The sequence below is a fragment of the Corvus hawaiiensis genome, chromosome 4 (genome assembly GCF_020740725.1).
Source record: "Corvus hawaiiensis isolate bCorHaw1 chromosome 4, bCorHaw1.pri.cur, whole genome shotgun sequence".
Lineage (NCBI taxonomy): Eukaryota > Metazoa > Chordata > Aves > Passeriformes > Corvidae > Corvus > Corvus hawaiiensis.
Window position 1 is genome coordinate 23,935,968 of NC_063216.1, and position 26,742 is coordinate 23,962,709.

General features: G+C 37.8%; 1 protein-coding gene across 15 annotated transcripts in view; it reads left to right on the plus strand.

The window, feature by feature from the left end:
- Positions 1-26,742, plus strand: part of MYBPC1 (myosin binding protein C1) — a 71,035-nt gene that overhangs the window by 10,436 nt on the left and 33,857 nt on the right. For 9 of the 15 annotated variants that reach the window (XM_048302377.1, XM_048302378.1, XM_048302383.1 and 6 more), the window contains exons 2-11: positions 8,964-8,996; positions 11,911-11,952; positions 17,536-17,568; positions 17,931-17,966; positions 18,628-18,663; positions 20,943-21,047; positions 22,079-22,227; positions 22,587-22,704; positions 23,545-23,596; positions 25,146-25,202. In XM_048302377.1, coding sequence (XP_048158334.1) covers positions 8,964-8,996; positions 11,911-11,952; positions 17,536-17,568; positions 17,931-17,966; positions 18,628-18,663; positions 20,943-21,047; positions 22,079-22,227; positions 22,587-22,704; positions 23,545-23,596; positions 25,146-25,202 — 661 coding nt within the window. The remainder of the gene's footprint in view (positions 1-8,963; positions 8,997-11,910; positions 11,953-17,535; positions 17,569-17,930; positions 17,967-18,627; positions 18,664-20,942; positions 21,048-22,078; positions 22,228-22,586; positions 22,705-23,544; positions 23,597-25,145; positions 25,203-26,742) is intronic. The other 6 variants (XM_048302380.1, XM_048302392.1, XM_048302391.1 and 3 more) reach the window with 3 other exon arrangements.

Genomic DNA, 26,742 nt, shown 5'->3' on the forward strand with positions numbered 1-26,742 from the left:
AAATATTTACATACAAAAAAGTTTACAAAAAGAGAGAACTCCTTAAGTCAGTAAACAGAAATCTCAATAAAGAAGTGTTTCTGAGTTTTAGGGCAATTTCTGATTCTGTGTTCTCTATCAGCAATACTGCAACTCTGATACAAAGCTTTCCTGTATTGCCAGTTCGGGTTTTTTTAAAATTCTTCTCCAAACTTAATTACAAGTCCACTTTGCTTAGCATGTACTGGGACATTGAAACGCACAAAAAGTAGTAGACACTGAATTTTGTAGTCTGTAAGTTTGAGTTACCCTTAGCAAACTAAAAAGTGGATTCTACTACCCTCTTTTTCATCTTGAGTGAGATGTATTCCACAAGTCTGATGACTGAAAATCAGCATTGGGTAGAAAATTCAGGGTGAAGTAAGTAATGGGTTATTAGTGATTAACTACTTGGAACAATCCCCAATCACGTAGGCGCCTGACAGCCCCGAGCCTGGGCTCCTGTTACAATCCCATTCTGTAAGACACTGCCTCTCAAGAGGAGGCTGAAGGCTGAAATGCAGATGACAGGAGAGTGCTCTTATCTGAAGGAAGTCTAAGACTCTTCCTTCTTGAAAAGATCACAGAGTAACAGATTATCTGTCACCCACTGTCAAATAGAGTTTAGCAAATGTTTTTCTTATTTGGTATTTGGATATGGTTGTGACAATGTTTAGACCCAGTTGTAGCATATATTACTCCGACAAAGAGCTGATAACAAGCTGATATATTCAGTCCTTGGCAAATCCCAACATGTGAATGTCTGGTTTTGCCCTGACATCAAAGAAAAGTTTGTGATCAAAAATCATGGAATGGGAATACCAATGGGATTTCATTTTAAATCACTGAAATGTTTTCATCTGAATTTAAGTGAAAATGAAACCCATCAGCATGTCTCAAATGTTTCCTTGGGACTGTCTGAAAGAAGACAGATTGCATGAATTCATGCCACCACGGCCTTATGCTGATGTCATCGTTTTCCCTAAGAGTCAATCTCCCTGTGTGGAATGATTTCCCACTCTCTGCACACAACCACATGACTCTCAGGATTACTCTGAATGCACTGAACATCAGGAGACAGTCATTTGTGGAACTCACTACGATTATGCAGAGCATCAGGTCCATACTGTGATTTCCATAAAACAATACTGCAAATGATTTTCTTAATTCAGAGTGAAATATTTCAGAACAGCTCAGCAAAACAACTGTGTTGTGTTTTGGGTTGAGCAAGACTAAAGACATTTTTCCAAACTGGCAAATGTTTCCTGAGCTGGTCAGGAAATTATCTGGCAATCTGAAAGGAAGTTCATTACTGGTAAAGTACTCATCTCCTGAAAGAAATGACCTTTCAACTTTATTGCTGACTTTTATCCTATAATTAGAAGTGCAACTGCCATTGAAAATAAATTGTTAATTTTGAAGAATAGATTACTGTCATTCCTGAGCAGCAGTTCTGTGGTTTATGAAGTTTTTTATGTGACAACCTTGTCTACTTTATTACCTTTTGAAGCTTTCAGAAAGGATGTTAGCATTAGTCACTGTACTTCTATCTCTGGTATTACACTGTGGTGTCTTTTGCTTTCAATTTGCCCTTGGGAATCTCTTGAGATAAATGAAAATATTTGCTTCTAGAAAAAAGATTAATAACAAACTATTGCAAGGAGGGATAGGAAACTGAGAACAAAGTCTAGGTATTGTCATACTTTTTAATATGGGATCAGACTAGTCTGATGAGTGAAATTGATTTTGATACATATGTATTGAAGGTGAATTAGGATTGGGTTATTTAAAAGAAGAAATTTATTTTGGTACATACATATCAAAAGTGAATTAGGTTTGGGTTATTTAAAAGAAGAATTTCTCGTGGTTGGAGTAGGAGCAGAAAGAAAGAAACCCAAACTACACCGAGCTCCTGCATTTTGTGTTTACTCAGTGCAGTTCCTGAGCATCGGAACTAACCTGGCTCGCTGTGGCTGGGCTGTCCTACGTCCCTGCGGATACTAAAGGGCTGAATTTCCCCTGGGAGCCGGATCCCTGGTTTTTCCCGGAGGCAGGAATCAGCTCGCCCCCTGCGGGGCAGGAGCGGGGACAACGCCGAGCCCAGCCGCAGGTGGAGGGGGGATTGATTCCCTTCACAGACCTCAACGAGGCATTTTAAATACAAAAAGGCGGAGTAAATACTGGGCTGTGGTACGGGGCAAGAGGCTCTGCAAAGCTCCTGCCTCCAGTCCCTCCAGGAGCCTGTGCCGTCTCTTGAAACTAAGAAGAGCAAGGGCTTTCAGGTATGGCACTGCTGGAGTAAATCTGTGAGGTTCACAGTCCGGCTCACGTGTTTCAGGACTGCTTTTTGTTGTTGTTGTTGGTTTTACATGTAAAAATAGGAGCGTTGCTTCTGTCCTTCAGACATAATAAGCACCCATCTTGTTGGCGATATTTCCACAGCCAGCTTTCTCCTTTCTGTTTAACCAGAGCCAGAATTGTGTAGTGCATCATGTGAAGCAGGGTTAAAGAATGGCTCAGATGACTGAAACTGGTAGGTGAGGAACACAGAATGTCAGGAGCTGTGAATCATTTCAGACTCACATTAAGCTAGTGGTATACAAACTGAGATGGTGCCATAATAGAGGAAAATTTGAGTCCCTCTATCATTTGTAGGAAGAAGCTGATTCTGTGTGGGATTTCCACCATTTTCGCTGCACATTTTAGGAGGAAAATGCATACTAGGAGCTTCTTTCAGCAACAGTTTTTTTCAACCACCTCATTGTAGAACAATTTTTGCGGTGACATTTCAAAGTAGAATGTTTTTATTTCCAAACATGGAAATAAAATTTAACACATCAAGATGTGGAATAAAAGGTAAATCAATGTCACCCTGAATAGTCTCAGGCTCTGCAAGTACAGTTGTGCTGACAAAGCGTTCTCATGAAGGTGTAGTAATGATGGTAAACTGAATTACCTGAGTACAAGTCACACTGGTAAACACTGTAACACATTTCACTGAAATCCTATTATTTGGTAAGTGGTTAACAAGCAAAACTTTACCTACCTGAATTTGCAGGATAGATAGCATCACAAAATTTTAGTCTTGGAAGTTAAAAAAACCCCACAAGTTGGGATTTTTGGTTTGGTATGGTTTTAATGATGAAATAAATTAGAAAACTGTGATTGTGAAAAACTCAGTGGAAAAAGATTTAGTCAAAAATTTCTATGACATTTGGCACTCAAATTGTAGTCTGTTCAGTGTGAGGTACCAGCATAGATACTCATTTTTTATCTCAGCTGTACAAGTGCTCAGGAACTAACATTTATGGATTGTTTTCTTTGATATAAGGTAAGAGAAGAAAGATACCATGGAAATAGAACAGAATTCAATTACTCAATCCTGGTGCCTTGTGGACTGAGTAGGCTAAAAATGAGTTTAAGAGTGCAGGGGAACTTGATAACTTTACCTATCTGTCTTAAATACTGTCAATGCTTTCAGCCCTCAAGTCAGGGAACATTCTTACACTTAGCCTGTAATGGTTTGATTGGCTCCGGTGGCCGATGAAATCCTTTATATGGAAGGATTATATGCTGGAACTAGTTATTATCCTCGGGCATTTTGGGGTTTTTTGAATTTTAATCATATGCAAAACTAAATTTTTAAGCAAACTCTTTATTAATTTTACTTTTTCTTCAGTCCCCACATAAAGATGCATCACTGGACTGTGACACTTCTGGCTGCTGGAATATAAAATAATTTCCTCTTTAGTGAACATGCTGGTTTGTTCACTTTGTCACAATAAGAGGGAGTATTTAACATGTTGTTTTCACCTTTAAACACTGTCACAAGTCAAACCCAGCAGTTTATCTGTCCAATCCATCACAACAAGTGGAAACAGAAACTAGAAATACATTATGAATGTATCAGTTTGGCTCTATCACACTGCTGGCCACAATAACAGACATTTGACCAGCCACCAGAGCACCAATAAGCCACCAGAGCTTATTTACTTCAGTCCTTTAGAACAACTTTTGCTTTCAGGACTTAGGACCAATGTCTGTTTAGAACAGTTTCTGTAGGTATATTTTAAAAACAACATAAAAAATGTCCACGGAAATTCATAAAAAGTGGTAATGATTTCAGCTGGTATTGTAGTTCCTTGCTGCTGCTCAGACTGGGAATTGTCTGTGGAAGTTGCACACAAATCAGATTATTTCTCAGTGGAGAAAAGGCTCATGAGGCACCAGGCAGATTCTGTGTACATGACTGTGCTCTGTGTTTTGCAGAATGATAAGCATTGGTCTCTTTTCTTTGAATAAGAATTGTATTTACTTCAGTTTAAGTCCAATTGAATGCACTTTTATTGATTATAAATGACTTTGAACCTAGCCCTCTTCCAGCTCTTTTAGTCTGGGATCTGCTAACTGTACTGTTTCCCAATGAAATGTTCCTGATGTTCTGGCAATCTCTCTAGTTTGTTGAGTAAATTCCTGCCTTCCAAAAGGTGAGGCTATGTCTTTTACCCACATCACTGATGCCACTGTTATCTGAGCGAACTGATCCACAAAAAAGAGTCCAACCATTTTGAGCCATTTCTTTTCTTTGGAGCACCTTTTTTTCTGGATATAAGGAATGAAAGGAATAAGTTTTACTGCTTTTGTCTGGTCTGGAAATGAGGTCTGTCAAGCAACCATTCCACATCTTAAGTCCTTCCCTGCCAACCTATTTCAGTGGAGCATCTATCCCAGGAGAAAGCCTTGTGCCACAAGGACAGTTCTTGTGTCTTACCGGGGCCAGGCAGAGGGGACAATCCTTACACATGACAACTGCACGGGAGCTGAGATGAGCCCTGCTCTCTCCCCAAACCAGCATTTTGTCTATTTTTGACTGACTAGCAGAGTCAGCACTTTAGGAATGCCTACGTAATAGCTATATTGGTCTGATCCCTCGAGGCTATGTCCACAAGATTAATCCACCTACTTAAATTTGACACAAGTTGACAGAGACAGGTCTTTGTGACAAAAAGCATTAAGTGACTATCCTCATGTTGTTTGACATATGAGAGTCTCTTTAATATGTTGCTGTTGCGGACAGATATCATACCTGTGTCCGTGATGGTGCAGCCATAGTCCTGCTTTCCTTTCCAGGTAAAAGGGGGATTAATCCTCTGCTCAGACTGGGTGAGATCTTGAATCTCTTGGCTGTTCTTTGCTGGATTGTAACTGATCTGTATATAACTGCAAGGAGAAATGACTGCAGGAGACTTTCCTCCTCCTTCCTGTGAATGTTCCAGCCCAATGACGATGAAATGCTATCTTTAGTCTTTCTGCAAGCCCTGATTTAATGCTCAAGGTCATTTCCTTTACTTACCTAAGGAAAAAAACCCAAAAAACCACCCACTACTCATTTTCCAAAATGATTGAAAGTTCTTAAGCCTTAAGCCTACCCAAAATAAAGCTGGTCATGAGAACAGAGTTGAAGGATGGAGAGTTATCCAGCCAGACCTCATTCCCAGTATATTTGCTGACAGGTTGTAGTTCTTGAACGGTCCGAACTGCAGGACTTCAGGATACTTTGCTTTCAGCACAGCAGTAGAGTAGGACCTGGAGACTGTTTTAGAACAATCATCATGCCACATTATGATTGCACTCCAGTGTGAAAAGTAATATATGTGATGTCAGGGAGTTTCTATGCTTGGCGCTGTCAGAGAAGCCAGTGGAAGTGGGAATCCAGAACCCTTGAGGACTGGCCACCACACTCAAACTGACATCCATATGTCAGTTCCCTGCCAAAGCTTCTTCTGGCTGTTGCAGGTTGGATGCCAGTGCAACCAGACCTAAAATGGAGTTGAAATTTTAAATAATGATAGCTTCAATTTAACATGGTTCTTAAGCATTTCCATAACTTTAGCACATCAGTTCATCTCATGCAACTTTTTAAAGCTTCGTTATCTATATGCATAGCAAAAGATTTTAAGTCTTATTTTATCTGAAAAACTGAACATAGTAAATGCGAAAAAAGAGACGGAAAACTCTTGGTAATGGGTCAAGTTGCATCTCCTGCTGATTTTCAAGTGTGCATGAGAGCATATATAATTATAAATTACAAATAAAAATGTCTTGGCTCTAAGTGCTCATATCCTGTGTCAGACTGGATCCTGAATGCATCTCATGACATGGCTGAGGCATGAAAGCATTTCTGGAGATATTATCTAAGTGACAGTTGTGCTTTCATTTTATTTGCTAACTGCACTTAATACACTATTTTTTCTGAGTAGCCATGTAGAGAGGACTGCTAAGTTTTTTCCTATTCTTGCTGTAGAATCACATATAGCCAGTTAATTCCTACTCTTGCTGTAGAATTACATATAACCTGATGCATTGCCAGTTTCACAACCAATGATTAAACCAAGGTCTGTGTTTAGCATGACACAACCCTCTGAAATGCAACATTCTCAGTTTCTCAAATAAAGAACTGCAATGAAGAGACCTTTTGTTTCAGAGACTCTGAAGTGGTTGTTCTGTAGACGGTGCACTTGACATTATGGTGTCAATTCAGTGGTAACTAGACCTTCAGCAGCCTCTTTTCCCTTTAGCTCAAGAGGCATCATTGCAACCCAGTGAACTGCACTTCTCCAAAGAGATTGAGGACTGCATGCTGGAGACCTTCTCCACCAGCAGCCCCCCTGACAATGCCTGGACAGAGCACCATATTAGGCAACAGGCCGCAGGGAATGGCATCTGGGGACTCCAGGGAGCATGCCTCCTAGGGAAGGAGCACAACCAGAAGCTGCTGGTTGAGTGTGCAGAGCCCTGTCCTGGCTGACAAGCCTGTTGCAGAGGTCAGCCAGAGAGGGCTATCATTCTTTGGGGAGGTGGAAACTACTCGGAGCTATTAATGGTTTTTTTCCTGGCTGTCCTCAGGAATGGAACTGTAAGCCAGGCATGACCATGAAAGGGGTTGCACATGGCCAGAAGATTATGCTGAAGTATCTCCCATGTCTCTGCCACCCCCAGTGCCTGGAACTCACCCCGTTTCTTTTTTCTTCCCACATTATACCTCAGGTCTCTCGTTTGAGATCCGTTCTTGCCTTGGTTTTCTTAGCAACAACTTGAACAGTGTTGAATTATGGTTTAGGAAACAAACCACTGGCTTCTTGGTCTGACTTCAGTCATCATCCCATCACAGAATAGCTGAGGTTGGAAAGACCTTTGGAGATAGTGTAGTCCCTGTTCTGCTAGGAACAGGGTCCAATAGCATAGGTTGCCTAGGAGAGTGCTCAGGTTTTGAATGTCTCCTTTTGTTGTCTGCACGCATGAGATGAAGTTTAGACCATTATAATAGTGTTTCAGGTCTGGTGTGTGCCATAGACTTTGGCTAACATCTGTGCTGGCTATGGCAGGACTTGTAAGATGTGTGATAGCTGACCAGCAGTGCACTGTTGGTGAAGCCAGGGAACACCTCTCAAAAGGAAAGAAAAATTCAAGGCAAGTCCCTCAAAAGTCTCATAAGCCTTTCATCTGAGAGTGGAAAGTGCTTTATTTGTTTTCAATTATAAATTTGTAACTCTTACTGGTGAGCCAGGGAGGATTTTCTAATCCAGTGTTCATAAGAACACTCCCTGTTTCTATTATATTTCACAAGGAAAACTATACAATCAATAATTTTCTGTTATTACTTTTCCATACAAGAAACATACTTCCATGCCACAGCGATGTCTCAGCGGAATATTTTACTCTCAGTGGAAACAGTGAGAAATGTCATGGTAGCAAAGCAAATAGGTTCCAAGACATACGCTTTGTGGTGCAATTTTTGTTTTCATATGAAAAATTTTCATATTTTTCTAGGCTTCAAAACAAAACTTAGTATGTCAGTAATTAGACCAGAAAAAATAAATTTCTATGAACCTAAGTAAAGATATTTTATTATTTTCACACTCTGTGTGTCAATCTTTAATACACTTCCTTCCATTCTGTGTGATGGGTGCCGCGATCAGACTGTACAACACAAGCTCTTTCCTTGTAGCAAGGGATTCTCTTTGGAACCTCTACAAGGATTTGCTGTTGTATCTGTGTATGTGACTGGTAGTTCCTAAACCATATCAAATCCACACAGTCAGCTTAAAATTATATTTGCATTAAAAATATCCCTCCCTTTTAAGCATTAAATGGATTTATTAAGAATGAGAATTATGCTTTAGCTGTATTTAGAACTGAGTGTAAAGGAATAGCCTTACCAGCATTTCTGTGTGACAGAAATTGGAATTTTGTTTCCTCAATCTGACCTGAGGTGGGGTCCCAAAGGTTAATGCTCGTAACATGACAAAGGTCAGTAAGAGCCATCTACTGTTACAGTTCAGCATTTCAACCTTTTAAATCTTTGCTTGTTATAAGTAGTTAAACTGTAAATCAATGCACTAGTGCCAATAAATATTGCTGGTTTTAATGCATCTAGACTCCTAAAGCTTTTAAATGTTGAAAATAAGCTTCCTTTTCTGTTATAAAAATATATTTTAGCTAGTCAATTTGTTCAATCACTGGAAGGGTTGCTGAGCACTGGAACAGGCTGCCTAGAGAACTGGAGTCAGCATCCCTGGAGGAATTTAAAAGATATGTGGATGTGGTGCTTGGAGATGTGGTTTAGTGGTGTCTTGGCAGTGCTGGGTTAGTGGTTGGACTCAATGATCTTAGAGACCTTTTCCAACCTAAAAGATTCTATGTTTCTATGAATATTATCTATCTCCACACTAAACAAGTTCACTAACCTCTCTTTGCAGAAATAGAGCTTTAGATCTCTGACCTTGCCACTCTGAAGCTGTCATGTTGCGTGCGTGAAAGCAAAATAAATTTCATAACTGCATTCAAATATTGAAGACTCAAAGTCAACAAACGTATACCAAATGTATGAAAAAGATTTGCTTGGATTTGAAGCTCAATGTCTGTCTTCTTTCCTTATTTTTCAGAAACTGAAAATGAAAGTGCACCGCCACCTCCAGGTTAGTGTAAAAAATGCTAATTTGAGCTGTGGCACTAAGAACAGTTGCATGAGACTAGATACTGCATAGCCGTAGTATGGTTTGTGCTCATTGTCTCTTTGAAGGTAAGAGGACAGCAAGAGAATTAAAAAAAGCCTGCCCAAGTAAGATATTCTCACTTCACTTTGCCTGAATACTGATATTTCAGGCTCAGTTTTTGTTTGTGAGTGACTAGCTGTTTGCTTAATATTGCGCGTGTCCTTCAGGATACAGGTAAATGATGGCTGCTTAAATTCTGTGGCTAAATGGGGCTGTTCTCTTTGATGCTGGACAGCATCTAATTACCAAAATATTTCCTTTCATTTTTGCCTCAAAGCTACATTGTGAGTAAAGTTGACAGAATCAAGCATGATATTCATTTCACTTACTTTTAGTCCTTTGAAAATTATGTATCCCATCTAAGAAGTTCACCAGTGCTCCGCCTCTGACCAGCAGAGTACATCCTCCATCATCCAATGGGCATTTCCCAGATAACCTATCTAAAATGTCACTAGATATCTCTGTGCAGGCAATTGCCCTGAGGGGTCTGATTGTCTAGAATGGAGTGGCTGAGTTCCAGGAAGCCAAAGTTAGGTGAGGCGAAACTCATTCATCAGGCTGAGGGCTTCAGGTAAAGCTGAAGCTCTGCAAAGCACAAGGGTTCTCTTTCGTGGGAGCTGGAAAGGCAGGCAAGCCTTTGCCTTGTGCCATTGAGTAACTTGAATTATATTCTCAGATAATGGCTAATACATATATCTACAATATGCATGTCTAATTTAACCATTTGGTGAGTTTAATTCTCTGTATAGCAACCTCAACAGCAATTCCAAACAGAACAAATATTCTCACTACAAGTGTTAAATTTGCTTTTACTTACAGTCTTGCTAACTGGCATTTCATGAGGCTGATTCAAGATGTCTTTGTTCCAACAATACACTCTTTCCTTAAAAAATGACAAAGGTAGTAGTATCAATTGCCAGGAGGAGTTTCATGGTTAAATTATCCATATATTATTTTTATATGATGAACTCTTTCATATTGCATACATTTGTAAGGAAAGTTAACTGGTATTTAATTAATGATATTCTAGTGAACCATTAAATTTGTACTGTTAATATTAAACTAATTAATTTCACCCTTAGGGTCTTACCTGATATACTTTGTACTGGAATTCATGTTTTTAATCAGTCTTAACTTTCAAGAAGAACTGAAATGAGAAACAACTTTTTGTACACAGAAAGGAATAGCATCTTTGAAGCATTACCTTAAAAATATCTATTAACAATTTCAAATAATTAACTTCTTCACTTCTATTTAAAAACACAGAATTAAATGCAAAATCACTTCTGTAATCTCTTTTCTTTTGTCCTTACCTGTTTTCCTTCTGAAAAATGAGTAGGGTGTCATTAGGCCTTTATGGTTAGGCACACACCAAACTGGGATATTTCTAAGCTGCAAGTGTCAGTCACTTCTAGCTTCCTTCTGCCTGACTCAAGATGCTGTCATCTTGGATTACCAAGTGCTAATACACAAAGAGAGAAGTTGGTTTCAAGATTCCAAATTTTATAACTTATAAATATTTTATTGGACATAATCAAGCATCTTGAACTGCACCAGGAAATTTTTGAGAAGTCATTGTGAGAGTTCCTTCCAGATCTTGATGTCAAGCCACAAGTGTGGAACACTTTGGCTGATGAAGTTTTCAAATGGGATGTAGACATGCTACCATCTGCCAAGAATAGTGAAATCTCCTATCCCAGTTCCTACTGGGAAAATGAAGTGTTTCTGCGGCAAAAGTCCCATTAAAAAGGAACAGGTTTGACCATTTGGCCAAGATGGAGAACCTGACAACTGGAGCTTGGGAATTTAGGGAATCCAGACAGAAGGATCCAAGAGTCTGTCACACTACCAGAACGTGGATTTTCCTATTAAGTTTCAGGTTTAATTTTCATAGTTACTGTGGCTGCACACATGTCAACAAGAAATCAGGATAATCAGAGAATCAACTGGCTCTTGCAGATGTTTCCTCCATGGAACTAAAATTATCCTAACTCCATCCTGACAATGTTACTCTATTGACCATCACCCAAACCCATGTTCTGTCAGGCAGTTGACAGGTAAGTTTGCCACAGAAAGCCATAGTTCACAGGCAATAGAATATTGACTGTTTATACCTTGAAGACAGCACAATTCATGTGATTTGACAAGATTCTAGATTACTTTGTATGCAAATTGAATGAGGTAGGAAACAAAAAGGAATAGGAATCCTATCAAATCCTGAAATAGAGAATATGTGGAAATCGTTTTGTTCAAAGCACAGTCCAAGTTTTCTCATACATATGAGGCCAAAAATAATTCACATTCACCTGCTCAGAGTAGAGGACAGGTTGACAGTTCTGATCAAGAAAATTAAATACAAGTAGTCTTGGAAAGATTATGTTGATAATGATGAAGATGATGATAAAGAATTAAAGAAAACATCCTCAATACACTCTCTGTAATTTTCCTTAAGGATAAACTGAGTGGCAGTAACTCATGCATGATCCAATTTCTTTCCAATTAACAGTGATACGTAGCTCGTTTCAAAAGCTTTTTCCAGTTAGCCCAAGAACAAGAGACTAACAATTGCTGCTTCTAAAAAGCCTAGCATTTTTTTTCCACTGAGTCCAGGAACATCAATCTTACACGCCTTGTTCAAAACATAGAAATTGCATTGATATGCACAAGTTGTAAAATGCTTTACAGGACTGCAACTGTACATTACATATACACATGTATCAATCATTCTTTAAACTTGTTTTTCCAATACTAGCAGAACCTGTATTGTTTAATGCTGTGTAAGTCTTTCTTTTTACTTTAAGATCCTCTCAAAACTATACTTGTACTTCCTACACAGAAAAAACAACACCACAGGAGGGTGGAAATGAAAAGGGTAAAGGTAAGTCTGAAACCATATTTTACAAATGGGCAATAAAGGCAACATTCCTAAATGCTGTTCTGATGCTGGATTGTTTGAGCTTTAATTCAGAATTTTGATGCTAAATTTCAGAAGTGTGATGTGAGGCTTCCTAAATCCTTTTTCTGCATGACTTAGCCAGCATGAGGAAATTATGATACTTACGAGTATCTTCAAAAAATCTGCAAACCAGACTGATACTTTAGCAACATTATTTTACATTGACTGTTTAATTAATGGTTCACATTACAAGTGATTTGCATGAGCAGAAAGCTGTGTTTAAATGAGCCTGGATGTTGCCCCTGACCAAGCTTGCTTAAACTCAGATACTTTTAAATAAAGTGGACAATGTCCTACTGTCATTCTAAGCTGTTTCTGTTCTACCACAGAAACTTGATATTTTAACTTTCCGAAAGCTCCATAGATTTTTTCATCTGAAATTAAAAATCACACGTTCACCTTTCTGTCCTCATTGGAGCCCAGCAGCTGAGCTCATTACAGGTTCTGAAAAGTGTGTTTGAGGAGTGTCTGCTGTGAACAAATAGATAGCTGTTCCACTAGCAATGCGTGCAAAACTCAGCTCCAGTTTTAATGTGTATTTTTGTGCTGCTTAGATTAGATTCCAGCTCTGTTGTCAGTTCTTCTGATTACAAGGATATATTTTGAGGCAAGTGGGCCAAATTCCCCTACTTTTTTGTAGGAGCCCTGCCAAAGTAGAAATAAAACACCCCATCAGGTTATTTTGAAAAGAATAGTCTTCTGATCAAAGGCTAAACCAGACCAAGATATGCTTACAACTGATGCAATGCTTGCTTTTCATCTGGCATGGTGGTGCTTTTTCATGACAAATCAAGAAATGGCTTGTTCGAAAATGTATTCTGGCTTTTGGTCTCTTCCAAACAAAATCTTGTCTTTTAGACAGACTGGATGCATACTTGATACTTGAAGATTTATTTGGCAAAGGCATGCATGGCTATTTTTCTCAGCAGAGTCAAAATATAAATACTAAGAGTGTGTGATTCAAGTACCCTTTTGAAAATACAAATGCTGAACCAGGCTTCAGTGCATGCTATTTTGCCAGTTATCCTTCCATTGAGCAATTATTTTGACACATAGAATTTTGTGTGAGTAATCAAATCTGTCAACTTGGTAATGGAAATGCAATTCAGAAACAATTTGCATGCCTAATGATAGGAAAAAAGATGAAGGTCTTGCCTCAAGCTATTCCAACAGTTAGTTCTGCTTGCTTTAATTTGGATATGAGAGAAATGTTTGTTCCCAAACTGAACATGAATAGTGATTTCCCCACTGCTTACAAGCCTACATTTCACTGAATAAAAACGAAAACATGGTAGGTAACTTATCCGATACTTCTGTTATCTTCTTATACATTATTATGTTTCTGTTTGGAATTTAGTGAGTACTTTCTAGGAGGAAAAATGTTCTTCCTGAGGGAAACCTCTCAGCACTAGGAGGATTTTACTACCAAAAAATATTGTTTGCGATCCTACTATGGAAATCTTTTCCAGTTTCAGTCCATGATGGCAGCAGTTGCCTCTGTAAAAATTCCAATGAAAGTCTGAATATTAATACATAGATGACCTTCTGCCATGCTCCAGTGAAACTGTCACCTCTGCAAAGCAAAGTAGATGACATTGCCAGACACTCAGTAGTAATACTTTAAAAAATTACTTACAGTGCAGTTGTTCCTATCAGCGCTTGTTTTATTGCAGAATATCACCAAGCAAGGGAAAATATATTTTCATAGAGTGATTCCTTCATGTTTGTGCGCCAGAAGAAAAAAAGTCTTTGTAAGGGTGAGCATAACTCACAAAAAAGGAAAAGATTCCATTCTTCCAATCTGTCCAAAGTCATTTACACTTGAAAATGAACAGTTCAGCAAGGAAATTATGACAGAACCACATGTTGGCTTTTGTATAGTTGTGTGTATATATATATATATATGTTGTATAGTTTGTATAAACTATATGTAAAACACTTTCTGCAGCCTCAGAAGTAGCAGATTTGGGTACTTCCCTGAGTGGGAATGAGATGGGAGAAATTTAATATCTGAATTCCACAACAATTCTACAATGCTTGTGTGTCAGCAGTTGTGACCTGTTTGCTGATAGTTTATGAGATTGAGCACACTGTAGGAACCTGAGATGGGCCCCTGCTGCAGCACAGTCCAGCTGGGACAGTGCTGGAACCTGACATTTAGGAAGGGAATCTTGGTAGTCCATGTAAATCCCATAGTCCATAATTTACACCTCATCCCTAAAACAAAATTAAGAACAGAAGTTAGGAAGATGGAGTATACCTACCTGTGTGTCTGTTGTACTGTTTTATTTCTTTTAAGTACTTACTGTCTGTGTAAAATTACATATTTATATTCCTTTGTGTTCACTGTAAAGTTATGAAATGCAAAACAGTGTAGTAAATTCTTTGTATCTTGTGGTTACTTTTCTGTAAATTAATAGCTCAGAGCAGTAAATATAAAATTTTCTTTCATAAAATAAACCATTTTAAAATATCTATAATAATGATGTAAAAATTCAGGATATGTATGATCATCCATTTTATTTTCAGAGAAAAAAAGTGAATCAGCACAAATTCCTCCAAATTTACTACATTATCTTATATTCTTTCAATTTAAATGGTTGTGTCTTTGTTTTTAATTTTAGCATTATCTTACAGATTGAATGTTATAATTTTGTTCCCACTTGCTGGAATAATGATCAAATTTTAATATCAATTTGCTCATTCCTTTTTTTAGGTCCCATCCAGCCATTCAGAGAGCTACTAAAATTTCTGCATGTTTTACTGATACCTTTCCTCTAGGTTTCTTCCAATCATATACTAAAATGTTCATCACACGTGTCATCCTCGTGTTTTTCCAGGTTTCACTTATCCATTCATCTCCCTACTAAAACTTGCCTTCTGTAGGTATGTACTTCATTTACCATTTCCAAAATGCCAAGTCCCCTTGATGGGACTGCTGAACACCCTTTGAAAATCAGATTGGTAAATTGAAGTCAATTTGAAACTCTCAGTCTTACTGTGCTCTGTAATTTCAGCATAAACAATGGAATAGAAAAATAAAATAATATGCAATTAATAGGTTTTTTCCACTTCTGTGAAACATTGTTTTTCAACAATGTGACTGGTGGCAGAATAGCAGCTTCCATGTTGTGTGGTATGTTTCAGATCAGGAGAAAGTGGGTCTAAAATTCTTGATACCAGCAGTTCATATATAAAAAAGTAATTACATTTTTTTTTTGACAGATTTTTCTACATTTGCTGTGCTGCTAGTCAGGAATTTTAATATTAAGGTTACACCAAGTGTGAGTATAAAAAGATTTTAGGTTAGCTTCTTCTGAGATATGGAGAGCTCTTTCATCCAACAAGACACTATTCCTGATGAAGCTCAGTCTGCTCCCCAGTTAATGGTATCATTTAGAAACAAGGAAAAGAAACATAAATGCTGTATATGTTAATGAGAATGTGCCAGAGACAAAGAAAAAAGATTTATATGGAGTAGTGCATCTTATCAGCCTACTGTCAAATGAATCAATTGATTTCTCCACACCAAACTCTTGTCATATTCCATTAAAAGTTTATTTGCAGAAGATAAGGATAGTGAATAAATTATCATACTTCTACTGACAGATCTGATATTTTTGCTATTTTTGTCATCTTTAAATAGACTTTATTGCTAGCATAAACAACCATTCATCACAGAAAGTGAATTGGCTATAGCTGTTGAACCAATAGTCAATCAAGTTTGTCCTAGGAGCCCGAGATATAAGGAGTGATAGATTGATAATGACCCATTTATCAAAACAATCCTTCCAGCATGTACTGTTTTCATACTCTTTCCATTTCTAACATGTTCAATTGGGCTTTCATCTTGATACTTCTGAAATGTGTTTTTGTTTCCTTTGTTTGCCTTTGATGTTAACATTCTGTTTGAAAAGTGATAGATTATCCTGGAGAAACCCCAGCAATCCCTCTGCAAAACTAATAACATCTTTTTGGGTTTTTTAGTTTTTCAAATGATTGAATGAAAGAGGAATCTGAGTGATCTTTTCATAACTTGATTATTATACATCATCATCATGCAGGATGCAGCACATCAAATGTTTTAGGCTGTTCTTAATTATTTTTTTCCAGCCAGATGGCTCTTCAAGCCATCATCAATCCCAATGGTGACATTATTGACAAAAAGAGCTGCAAGTACACTTGATGCTTTTATGAAATATGGAGAAAGATTTGCAGTGGAAGCACACAGCCTTGCATCCATTTCGTTGCTAATACAGTATGTTCAAACAGCTGACTTAATGGAATGACTTAATCATTACTGTGCTTTTGCTGAAAATCAACATTTTCAACACCTCCTTATGGCATTGGATGATGCAGGTCATGAGAACTCTTCCACTATTCTTTTTATTTTCTCTCTCTCTGTGAATAAGAAAAGATACTTGCAAGATAACACATTAATCCTTTGTGTGTAGGCATACCTTTTACAAGTGTCATCCTCCTCCCAAGAGATCTTTAAAATGAAGTTTGATGAATCATGAAAAAGGAATGAGTAAAATGTTATGGCTAAGTAGATCTATTCTATTAACAGACTTTTAATTTTCCTTCAGTAGTTAAACAAACCCAAAAATTCAATATTGCCAGTGTTTATGAAAATGCAACTATATTTCATACTGATTTTGTCATAGTTATTACATTTTTCCTTGAAAAATAGAGATAAATTTTAACTTTCAGGTCAAAGTCAAAGGATAACTTCAGATTTAAAATGTGATTATGGAAACACAAATATAAGACATAAAAAAAATCCAAACCCAAAGAAAAGTATCTTTAAAGATGTGGGTTAATATTTTTCAAAAGATGTTCTTATTCAATTCTGTTCTCCATTCTGAGATGTTCTACAGATTCTTTTCTGATACAGTATAAAACCATGTTATCTTCACATTCCTTATCTATTAAATCCTAAATCGATCTAGTTTATACTTGCCTTTCAAAGGATACCTTGGCTATTTTCTTTCTTTTTCACCATTAGGCTTTTAAGACACTATTTGATTATCAAAGCTGGTATCTGAGGTTTCGACATTTGAAATTCAAAAAGATGTAGGTGACTCTTGTAGAGATGGTCTTTACCTTATTCTGGTTTTCTAATAATCATGATTACAGTATTTCATTTTAATGCCAGTTTCATGGTTTTTTTCAGGCTTTTGATTGATAGAAATATATGCCTCAATGTATTCTGTTATTAAACATTTTAAAATAACTGGGTAACAATTGCTTATAGTTTTTTAATAGCTGGTGACGGTCAACTTTTAGTGTGATCAGAAGGAAAATCCAGCATGATGATAATAGTTCTTTTTTAAAATTATTCTCCTGTTGATAGGAGAAAAAAAGAGTTGTCTATTCCTTGCATTTTAAATTAATATTATAGTATAGAAATTAAAAAGTATAAGTCCAGGAGACTAGTTTTAACTTTTTCATTCCTTGATTTAATAATGCTGAATGCATATGTGGTGCACATTTTAATTGCAGACGTGGTCATCAGAGAAATGACATCATCCTCAGGTTAGATCTGTGATTGACCTTCATTTCATTGTGGCTTTCTTATTGTAATCACTTTGGATTACATCTCTAACAAACAGAATCACTCCACACCTCTCATATAAACTCATGATTTAATAATAGATCACAGTCCACATCTCATTTTTTTTACTTGCTTGAAGCATTAAGGTTTACCATTTCAGCTACTGAATTATGCCAAGCTTTCCTCATCAGTTTGAATCTTCCATTGTGAATGCTCCTGAATATTGGGATTTATTTCCCTTTCTTTTGCAGGTTTTACATTTTCATGTGGTTGTTTTAAAGCAGATGATCATCTGTGCTTTCAGTTTCTTCATGTGCTTTTTCATTTGTATTTCTTTTCCCAGATGAAGATGACACCTCAGTTAGTACTCCACCAGCAGGTTAGGACTGTGAGAGTGCTTTGAGTGTGTATGTATGTATGTATTTTTCTCTTGACTATTATTGAAGAAAGAGTCCAAACCAGTGGACTGAGCTCAAAACATGCCACTTAGCAAAAATGTTAAAGTGCCCTATATTATATTAATCTCTGTTGAGAAGTACAAGACCCTTAGAGCAGTTAAGTCCCTTTCCAGTCCTGTCTTGAGGTCTTTAGTAGATCTTCTCCCAGTGGAAGATAAAATATTGGTTAGTAGACCCCAAAGCAACTCCAGATAAGTAAGTAGCGTAAGTTTAAATTTAATATAAGTTTAAATAATCAAAATGCTGTCCCTCAGATAAATACTGAACAACATAAATTCATCTGTTACATGGAACTACACAAATCATGGAAAAAACAGCAGCCTCATATAACCTTTTAAAGAACATCTTGAATGGAATTAAGCTAATTTAGATTTTCTAGAGAAAAGTGGGGAAAACTTTGGGGTTTTTTTCTTAGCTGTTCACTTTTTTCTGGTATTCAAGTAGTTCCTCATGGATATGGTCCTAAATATTTAGTCTAATCTTCTTGTATGAAGAATCAATGTTCTTAAAATCCCAGTGATCTGAGGTCAGTAAAGCTGTGATCTCTGAGCGGGTGTCATCTAAATTGCTCTTCCCTTTCAGATGGGATGTCTAAGCCAGCGGAAAGAAAAGATTCAGGTGAGACCTCCTGAAAAACATGATGAAACACTCCCAAAATTACATAATAAAAATACTGTTTAGACTTTATTTTTAAAAGATAAGACTTTATTTTCATTGTTTAGACAGCAGCAAACTACAGCTGTTGAAATGCGTCAAAGTACCAGGGCAAAGAGGTTTCTAGGAGCTAAAGCAGGAGTGAGAGAAGGCTCTGCTGCACAGAACAGGACATGTATAGCAGTATTTGACACATACATACATACCTATCTATCTATATCTGTTTCTGTATAGATAGATACATAGCTGTTCCATTCCTCCTTCAGCCCACAGGAATTCCGTTCCTACATTCAGCCTCACCTGAATCCCACACGCAGGTCCCAGAAGACTGTAGGAGAATGGCTTCTTCTCCCACCTCAAAGGACGGTGGAGAAAACTTAGCAAAATCCTCATAACTTCTTTCTTCCTACCCTGGCAGGTAACGCACATTGCAGCCACTCTTGTGGTTTCAGGATTTGCAGCCTCTGGAACAAAATGAGCAGCTGGTACTTCAACCATGGTTCTAGACCTGGCATAGCCACCTATGCCAGCCCTCATCAAACCCACCTTCCCTTCTGTTTGCTTAATAAATAGGAAAATGTTAATATCTAAAGGTGATGATAATATTTAGGTGTTCTTTCATGTGGTACCAAATTAATGACTCTGTGTAAGCTTTTTCCATTTATTAATATCCTTTTTCCATTTCACCCCGTGGCATGTTAGGTTTGTTACTGCACGTGACCAGATCCTGTACTATCATCACTTCATCGTCTTCCCGCCGATAACTTTCACTTGTTCTCATGTTGTTTCCATACATTGCCATGTTACAGTGATATAATCTAAACATTTGGATTATAGAGAGTATATATAGATATGTATCTATATATATTTGTTCATTTATGTCTGTGTAAATCATTTCATATATGTGTATATATATGTGTATATACGTGTGTGTATATACATGAATGTCTTTACCTGTGAGAAAAACTGTACAAGCAGACATATACATAAGAGGGGCTAGGCACACCACCCACAACTGACTCAAGGACAAAGATTTTATAGCAAAGCTGTCTAGCATTTCAACACCTTTTTAAAATTCCTAATAGACTTTAGGATAATAAACCCAATTTGGTTGCATTTTCCCACGGCTGCCATGAGCTGTGTTGCATTTGTGGGTGGTCGAAATTTTCCTGAGTTGAAAAGATTCCCACAGCAGTAATTGCTACATATCAGAAAGACTATTCTGACCTCTAATCAGTTTCCCCCCTGTACTGGCACTAACTCCTCAAAAAATGGAGATGTGGCATTTGGACTGCAGGTTGGGATATGAGACATGTCCTTTGCCTCTCTGCAGAAAGTGAGCAGAAAACAGACAGGCATCCCATCCACTGCCTTGCTCTCCTTGCACTTTCTGCTAGGAATCGGTTTTGACCATGGTTTTACCTGAGATGTCATGGCAGAGCACAAAGCCAGGACTGTGCAGATATAGAGGAAGACCAGAAACACACAGCTGTACGGTGCTCTGCCCTGGGGAGAGCACTCATTTGCTGCTTCTCTCAGTACCTTTTCAGTTCCAAAGTCCCAGTTTCCAGAAGAGAAGCTGCTGTGTCTGAGCATACGTCACAATCATTTCCATTTCACAAACTACTTTTCCCATAGAATGTCCCATGAATCCCATGAAATGCACATGGCAGGACATGGTATTGACCGATTCCCAAACTCTCTGCTTCTGTCATGAGAGAAAAGAACAAAGTTCAGAAGTGAGCTTCATTCCTGCCCTGCTTTGCAGACATAGAGGAAGAATCAGCTTGTACAATGGACTTAGTTTGGGTTGAGGGAGATCCACTGAAACTGTGCATCGAATGTGGGGACTTTTGTGCTTCTAGCTGTTTGTGTTTTCAGAACCTCCATCTCCTCTGAAAAACAAAGAGCTGACCTTTGTGCATCGCCTCTGTAAAGCACTCATGGTTGAATGCTGGTGCCATTCAAGTTGCTCAGTGCCCATCCTGGCTGATCAGGTTCCCCCTCTTCCTCCCTGAGAGTTTAATTTTCGGTCACCACAGAGGTAGCGTTCTTGCAGGAACTGTACACAATGGGACAGCCAAGCAATGGATGTCAGTATGAACAAAAGCTTACATATCTTTCAGGACATCTGAAGAGAAAGGTGCTAGGGCTAGAGAGTTTAGGAAGTTCAGGTAAGTGTACTTTGGTGGGAGTAAAACACCCTCAGATGATTGATATTTCCCCCTCTCTCTGCATCTCAGTATGGTCTCTTGGAGAAGGAGCTCCAGAAGAGTCAGAAAAACGCGATGACACCCAAAGATCCACTTTGTTCATCGAGAAACCTCAGAGTGGGACAGTGAGTGTTGGTAAGTGCTTAGGAACAGAATTGAAAGCCACTGCCAGAGACACAGAGGCTGAGGCAGAGCTGGGAATGGTGCCTGCAGTTCCTGTGTCACTCAGGTTCTGCCCTCAGCTGCAAGTACTGCCTCTGGTTTCAGCTGGATGTGAACTCTGCTCTGAAGGCAAAAGGACTGCATGGAGAGAAGCAAAACCCAGGGACAAGCTCAAAGTCTAATAACTTACTGAGCGTAACAGTAAGAGGTATAGTTTCTGGAGAAGAAAGCTGGTTATTGTGACACTGTTGGCTGTACTGTTATTGATATATCAGGAAGATCTTATGCAGGGTATCAGCAATGCTAAGAAGTTCAGTACAGGCTGCTTAGTAGGTCTGTTATCTCCTTGGATACACAAAGATGTGGTCAGATGTAGGGATATTTTTATTCATTACCCTTATTTTTCTCAGTTTCTGAGTAGAAAAGAGGATTGGGGGAAAATTTATTTGGGAAAAAAATACACGAAGTTGTATTTTCCTCTAGATGAATGTTAGGATGGAAATTCAGCAGGGGCTGTGCAGTGGTCTTCTGAAAAATGAGAGCTTTTACTATTCCCAATTCACTGTTGAGAGATGATTCTTTCCTGTCACTTCTCAGCTTAAAGAATTAATGATAGAAGTGCATGAAGAGCTCTGGGCTTTCTTTTCCAGACTGCAGTTTATCCCTGGCTGGCAGACCCAGAACACCTGTGCTTCTTTTGAGCAAGTGAAGTGAAATATTAGGAACAATTCACCCACGAGAGCATGGACTTTTGCCCCAAATTTATCCTATTTCTCAGTGCCTCAATCTCCACACTGACACAGACAGAAAGCTTACAGACCCCAAATCATTAACCTCTGTATCACTGCAGTACTCTCCTAGTCTGTGTGACTCCATCTGACTCTTAATGTTGTGATAGAACACGTGGAGACTGAATGGAGCAGAATTGTAAGAAACTCGTAGAGATACAACTGACCAACCACACGTTCCTCAATAGCTGCATTATTCTTTTCTCTTTTTGAAAGGTGGGAATATTACATTTATAGCCAAAGTAGAAGCCAAGGACCTTCTCCGGAAGCCAAATGTGAAGTGGTTTAAAGGAAAATGGATGGACCTGGCCAGTAAAGCAGGGAAGCACCTGCAGCTGAAGGAGTCCTTCGAGCGTCACACTAAGGTGTGTCTTTACTTTCCCTTCTTATGGGGGCAAAGCTCCAAAGGGAGGTTAAAGATCAGTTTAAAAGAACAGGTAGAAGCTCAAGAGCAGTGGAGCCTAAGCCTGGCTTCCCCAAACAGATTTCAGTGGTGATCTCTGACCTTCTGCAGAAGCAGACTTTTCTGCTCTCCCAGCACAGGACAAGGAATGGTGGGAAAATCAAAATTTTCCACTGCCATTTCTGGATTGCAATTTCTTTTCAGAGCCCATTATTTGAGTTATTCCTTGTTTCTGATGCATGTCTGAAAGACTCATGTTTTAACTCCTGCTTTGTGCAAATGCATCCTTCACATGAATGAAAAGCTATGCTTGATTTTTAGATTCACACATTCGAGATGCAGATCATCAAAGCTAAGGAAAACTATGCAGGGAACTATCGCTGTGAAGTATCTTATAAGGACAAATTTGATAGCTGCTCTTTTGACCTTGAAGTCACTGGTAAGGTTCCACTTGTGTCTGTAAAGATTTATAAGGATTTCTTTCTCTTTTTTCTTCCTTTTTTCTTTTTTTTTAAATTTGAAATGACGCTTCATTTTGCTCAGACCCTTTAAATGAAGTAATGCTTAAAGTGAACATTTTTAGCACAGAGCTCAGAATACTTTCTTGTGTCTGTAATTTGTTGTCTAAATGAACACTGGGATAGATACCATGTAAGACATTTATCCAAACATTAGAAAAGCTGGCAGGTAAAATTAATATTGAATTCAAATCAGGCTCTGCCACATGAGACTCGGGGCTGTGTGTGTGTGCTCAGAGGTCAGCAGGGTGGGGGCCAGCCTGGCTCCATCCATCCACTGGCTGTGGATCAGAACCATTTAATGTCATTCAGACTGTCCCAAAGGGGTAACTCACACAAGGAGGATCCCACCTTGGCTCAAGACTCAGTGTGAGTCTGTAGCTGTAGAGGAGACTGTCTCTGTCTCTTGCCTCTGATGCTGAGCGTACTGAGAGAGCACAAGGTGCCAGCAGGGAAGAAAAGCGCAGGAAGTGAGAAGACAAAAAGGCCAGAGCCTGTGAATAAGGCAGGAAGGGGAATGGAGAGAAACATCAGAGAAACAGATTTCCTACGCAGAACTGCAGCAAGGACTTTAGAGAAATGGTACGCTTAGCACTGAGTGTAATCTTTGCAGATATCAGAACTTAATGCCAAAGGGGAAGCACAAATGCTGGTCACTTAGCAGGAAACTTACAAATTTCATGTTCAAAATTATACTGCTTACATAAATTATGGGAGCTTCAAATTATGTTTTTAATTCCTGTATTACTGTTATTTCATAGAATCTTCCCAAGCTGCTCCATCGATTGACATCAGATCTGCTTTCAAAAGAAGGTAACTTCAGTGGTCCTATCAAGTTGCTCAGTAATGGATACTGGTAGCATGCACAGAACTTGTGTCAGAAAATTGTATCAAGTACTTTATAAAATTGTTTTTGTACATATAGATTAAAGGAGTGGAATTTCAGGTAATTGGTGGTAGGTAGAATGAAATAGTTACAGCACATAGTATATACAATATCAAATACCCCTACTGTGAAATTAAAAGTGTCATTAATTTAAGGGAAGATTGAATATTTAAGGCAATTAAATATATGTTTCTTTAGAGGTTTTTAAAAATGTATTTTCATTCACTAAAAGAGTCTACTGCATGTTTCCTGAAAGCTGTCAGCCACAATATGAAAGTTCCGGGTCCCAATCCTGCACTGATTAAAAGCAGAGAGAAAATTCACATTGATTTCAAGAAGACAGGATATGACTTTGTAGTCTTACAGTAAATAGTAAATACCATCAGTAAGGAAAAACAATAAAGAGTATATTACAGAGAATGTAAAAAAAAAGCATTGTGTCTTAAGGTTTGTTTCCTTTCTGATAAAGCAGCAATTCTAACCAGTGTGTCAGGTTTGTATGATGAAATATAAAAAATATATAGAATGAAAATATTTTACAAACACATAATGAATGCAGTTTGTTAATCTAGAAGTAAAACTGGGATTCAGAGAGAACTGCTTTTATTTAGAGGGCTTTAATTTAAAGAGACAATCAAAAGATATTACCTTCAAGGTGCATTTCCTTCTTTAGCACATTTTAAAAAATGCAGTAACTACTCTGCCCAAGCAGATGAAGATATCTCAGTATTTTCTGGTTTTCTAAGTAATATCTTGCATGTAAAGTCTCGATTAAACATTGGCATCATTTCAGTTAAGATATGCACTATTTTGCCCTTCTAACAAATATTTAGGGCATTTCTTTTGTCTGTATGTGCTCTATGATAAGGTAATTCTGCTAAAGACTACATTATAGAAAGAAATGCACCTTCATAGGACTGTGATTTTATCTGTAAAAATGGACAATGTACTGTTTTATTTTTCTTTGTAACTGTTTTCTCCCTTCATTTAGAGAAAAGTTAAATCTTTAAGGCTAAGTACTTTTCAATCAGTATTTGACAGAGCTATGCATTGTTAAAAGCACCACCCAGCAATTCAAATCTTTGGTTTGTATTCATATAGCAAGAGATCAGCACAAGCCCTTTGTTTTTACAATGTCCATTATGGAAATGAGAAACAAAGCTGCTTGTGATGAGTAGCTCACATTTGTTTGTGTTACTGAAATCTAACACAAACCTCGGCAAATTGATGTATGCAGTTACAAAAATTTGCCATCAGAGTATAAGAAGAAGCAATACAAACCTTTGTGTTATTTTTCACAAGTGCCTACAGAAACAAAATCCATGTGAAAAAGCATACAAGTTTGTGTTGATTTTATACAATTCTTTGTGTGTCTGGACTGTGTTGAGTATATGAGAAGTGTAGAGTGTTTGCAATGGGTGTTGTCTAAGTCTTCCTGTATTAAACAAAGATTTGATCTTTTTCTGTCAATAACAGCGGTGAAGGACAAGATGATGCAGGAGAACTTGACTTTAGTGGTCTCCTGAAACGTAGGTGAGAACCAAGTGATGCAATGAGCAGGTGTGGATTGCAAACCATTAGGTTCGCACACAGAAACAGTCAGGTGTAGCATTAATAACTTCTTAAGAATTTTCTGACCTTTCAATTTTCTTAATGTTTCTAACTTATTATTCTTATAGTATAATATACAAATGTTCAGTTAATTTTACCTCTAAGTGTGCAGAAAAGAAACCTCAGATTTGAGTGCTCTGGTAAAAAAAATGAGCCCCTGCCTAAAGAGGCCAATAACATTTAGTTCACTTGCTATTTTATTTCTTTTGTGTGTGCATGGAAGGCAGAGGGGGGAAATTTCCTACACAGGGATGAGCAGTTCAGAAAATTGAGTCTGGTGCAAAAGTAAAAAACATCCTGATACGAAAAAATCATATTTTGTGTTTTCAAGTCATAGATATTGGTACAATTCTTTGTAGCTTTTTTTTTAAAATGTGCACACAAATGCTCAATCATGTTTTATTTGACTCAAGTGTTTTGATGGAAAAAAACTCGGGTGCATGTTTCTCTGGTTTGCCTTGAAAATCTGGTGTTATGATAGTTATGTCTCTAGTTCTTTCAGATCTTAAACCTAGTTTAGTCTTTTACCAGATTAAGACAGGATAGTTAATTCACTATCTTTTAAAATCAAGCAGAGAAATTCTGTATGCCATGGAAATCAGTGGCAACTGATCACAGAGAAGTGGAAAAGGAACTACATCCTTTATCTCATCTACCACTTACTCTGAAAGAGGAAAATCTGCAATATTAATTACATGAAAAGGTCCCAATGGGCTCATTGGCTGTGAGGGAGAGGATAGCATTTAAGCAACTAAAGCACACAGGAAAAGCTGAAGCTAAAAGTAGACAAAGAATTACCTGAACCAATTCCAATCCACCAGGTCTTTGGTTTTTCAATCTTCTCATCCCTAATTAGGATCTTCAGTTTGTCTTTTCATCCTACTAATACAACTTGCTGTGCTAGTTCTCATGACCACCTGCATGGTGTTTCAGTAGCCACGACAGTTGCATGTAAGAGGTCTTGGTGTTTCTGTGGAAAGATAAATGTGGTTCAAGAGACATTATCACGTTACTAACAATTAACTCTTAAGATTTGTAAGATAAATACTGTACAGCCATATAAACATAGTATACCTATTGTGTGCTTAATGGATAAAGCAAATATTTAGTTTTTAGATACCATTATTTGACTTCGGTCAAATTGGTTCACCTTGCTTCAGGCCTTGAAATGCAACTTCATATTTCTGAGCTTAATTGAATAAAATTGTTAATTAAGCCACAGTGTGGATATTAATATCCATGTCTGTGGATATTAACATCCATTATTTAGAAGACAAATCCATGGTTTCATTTCAATTTTTACAACAGGTAATGTTGGAGGTGCATTCATTCTCCTTTTTTTTATGGTTGTATGACCAAGGAAAGACCCAGGACTTTTCACTTTTGGTTCATACTACTTGAAACATGTTTTTTTTTTTAAAAAAAAAAACAACCCTAAATGCATAGAATCAATATACTGTCT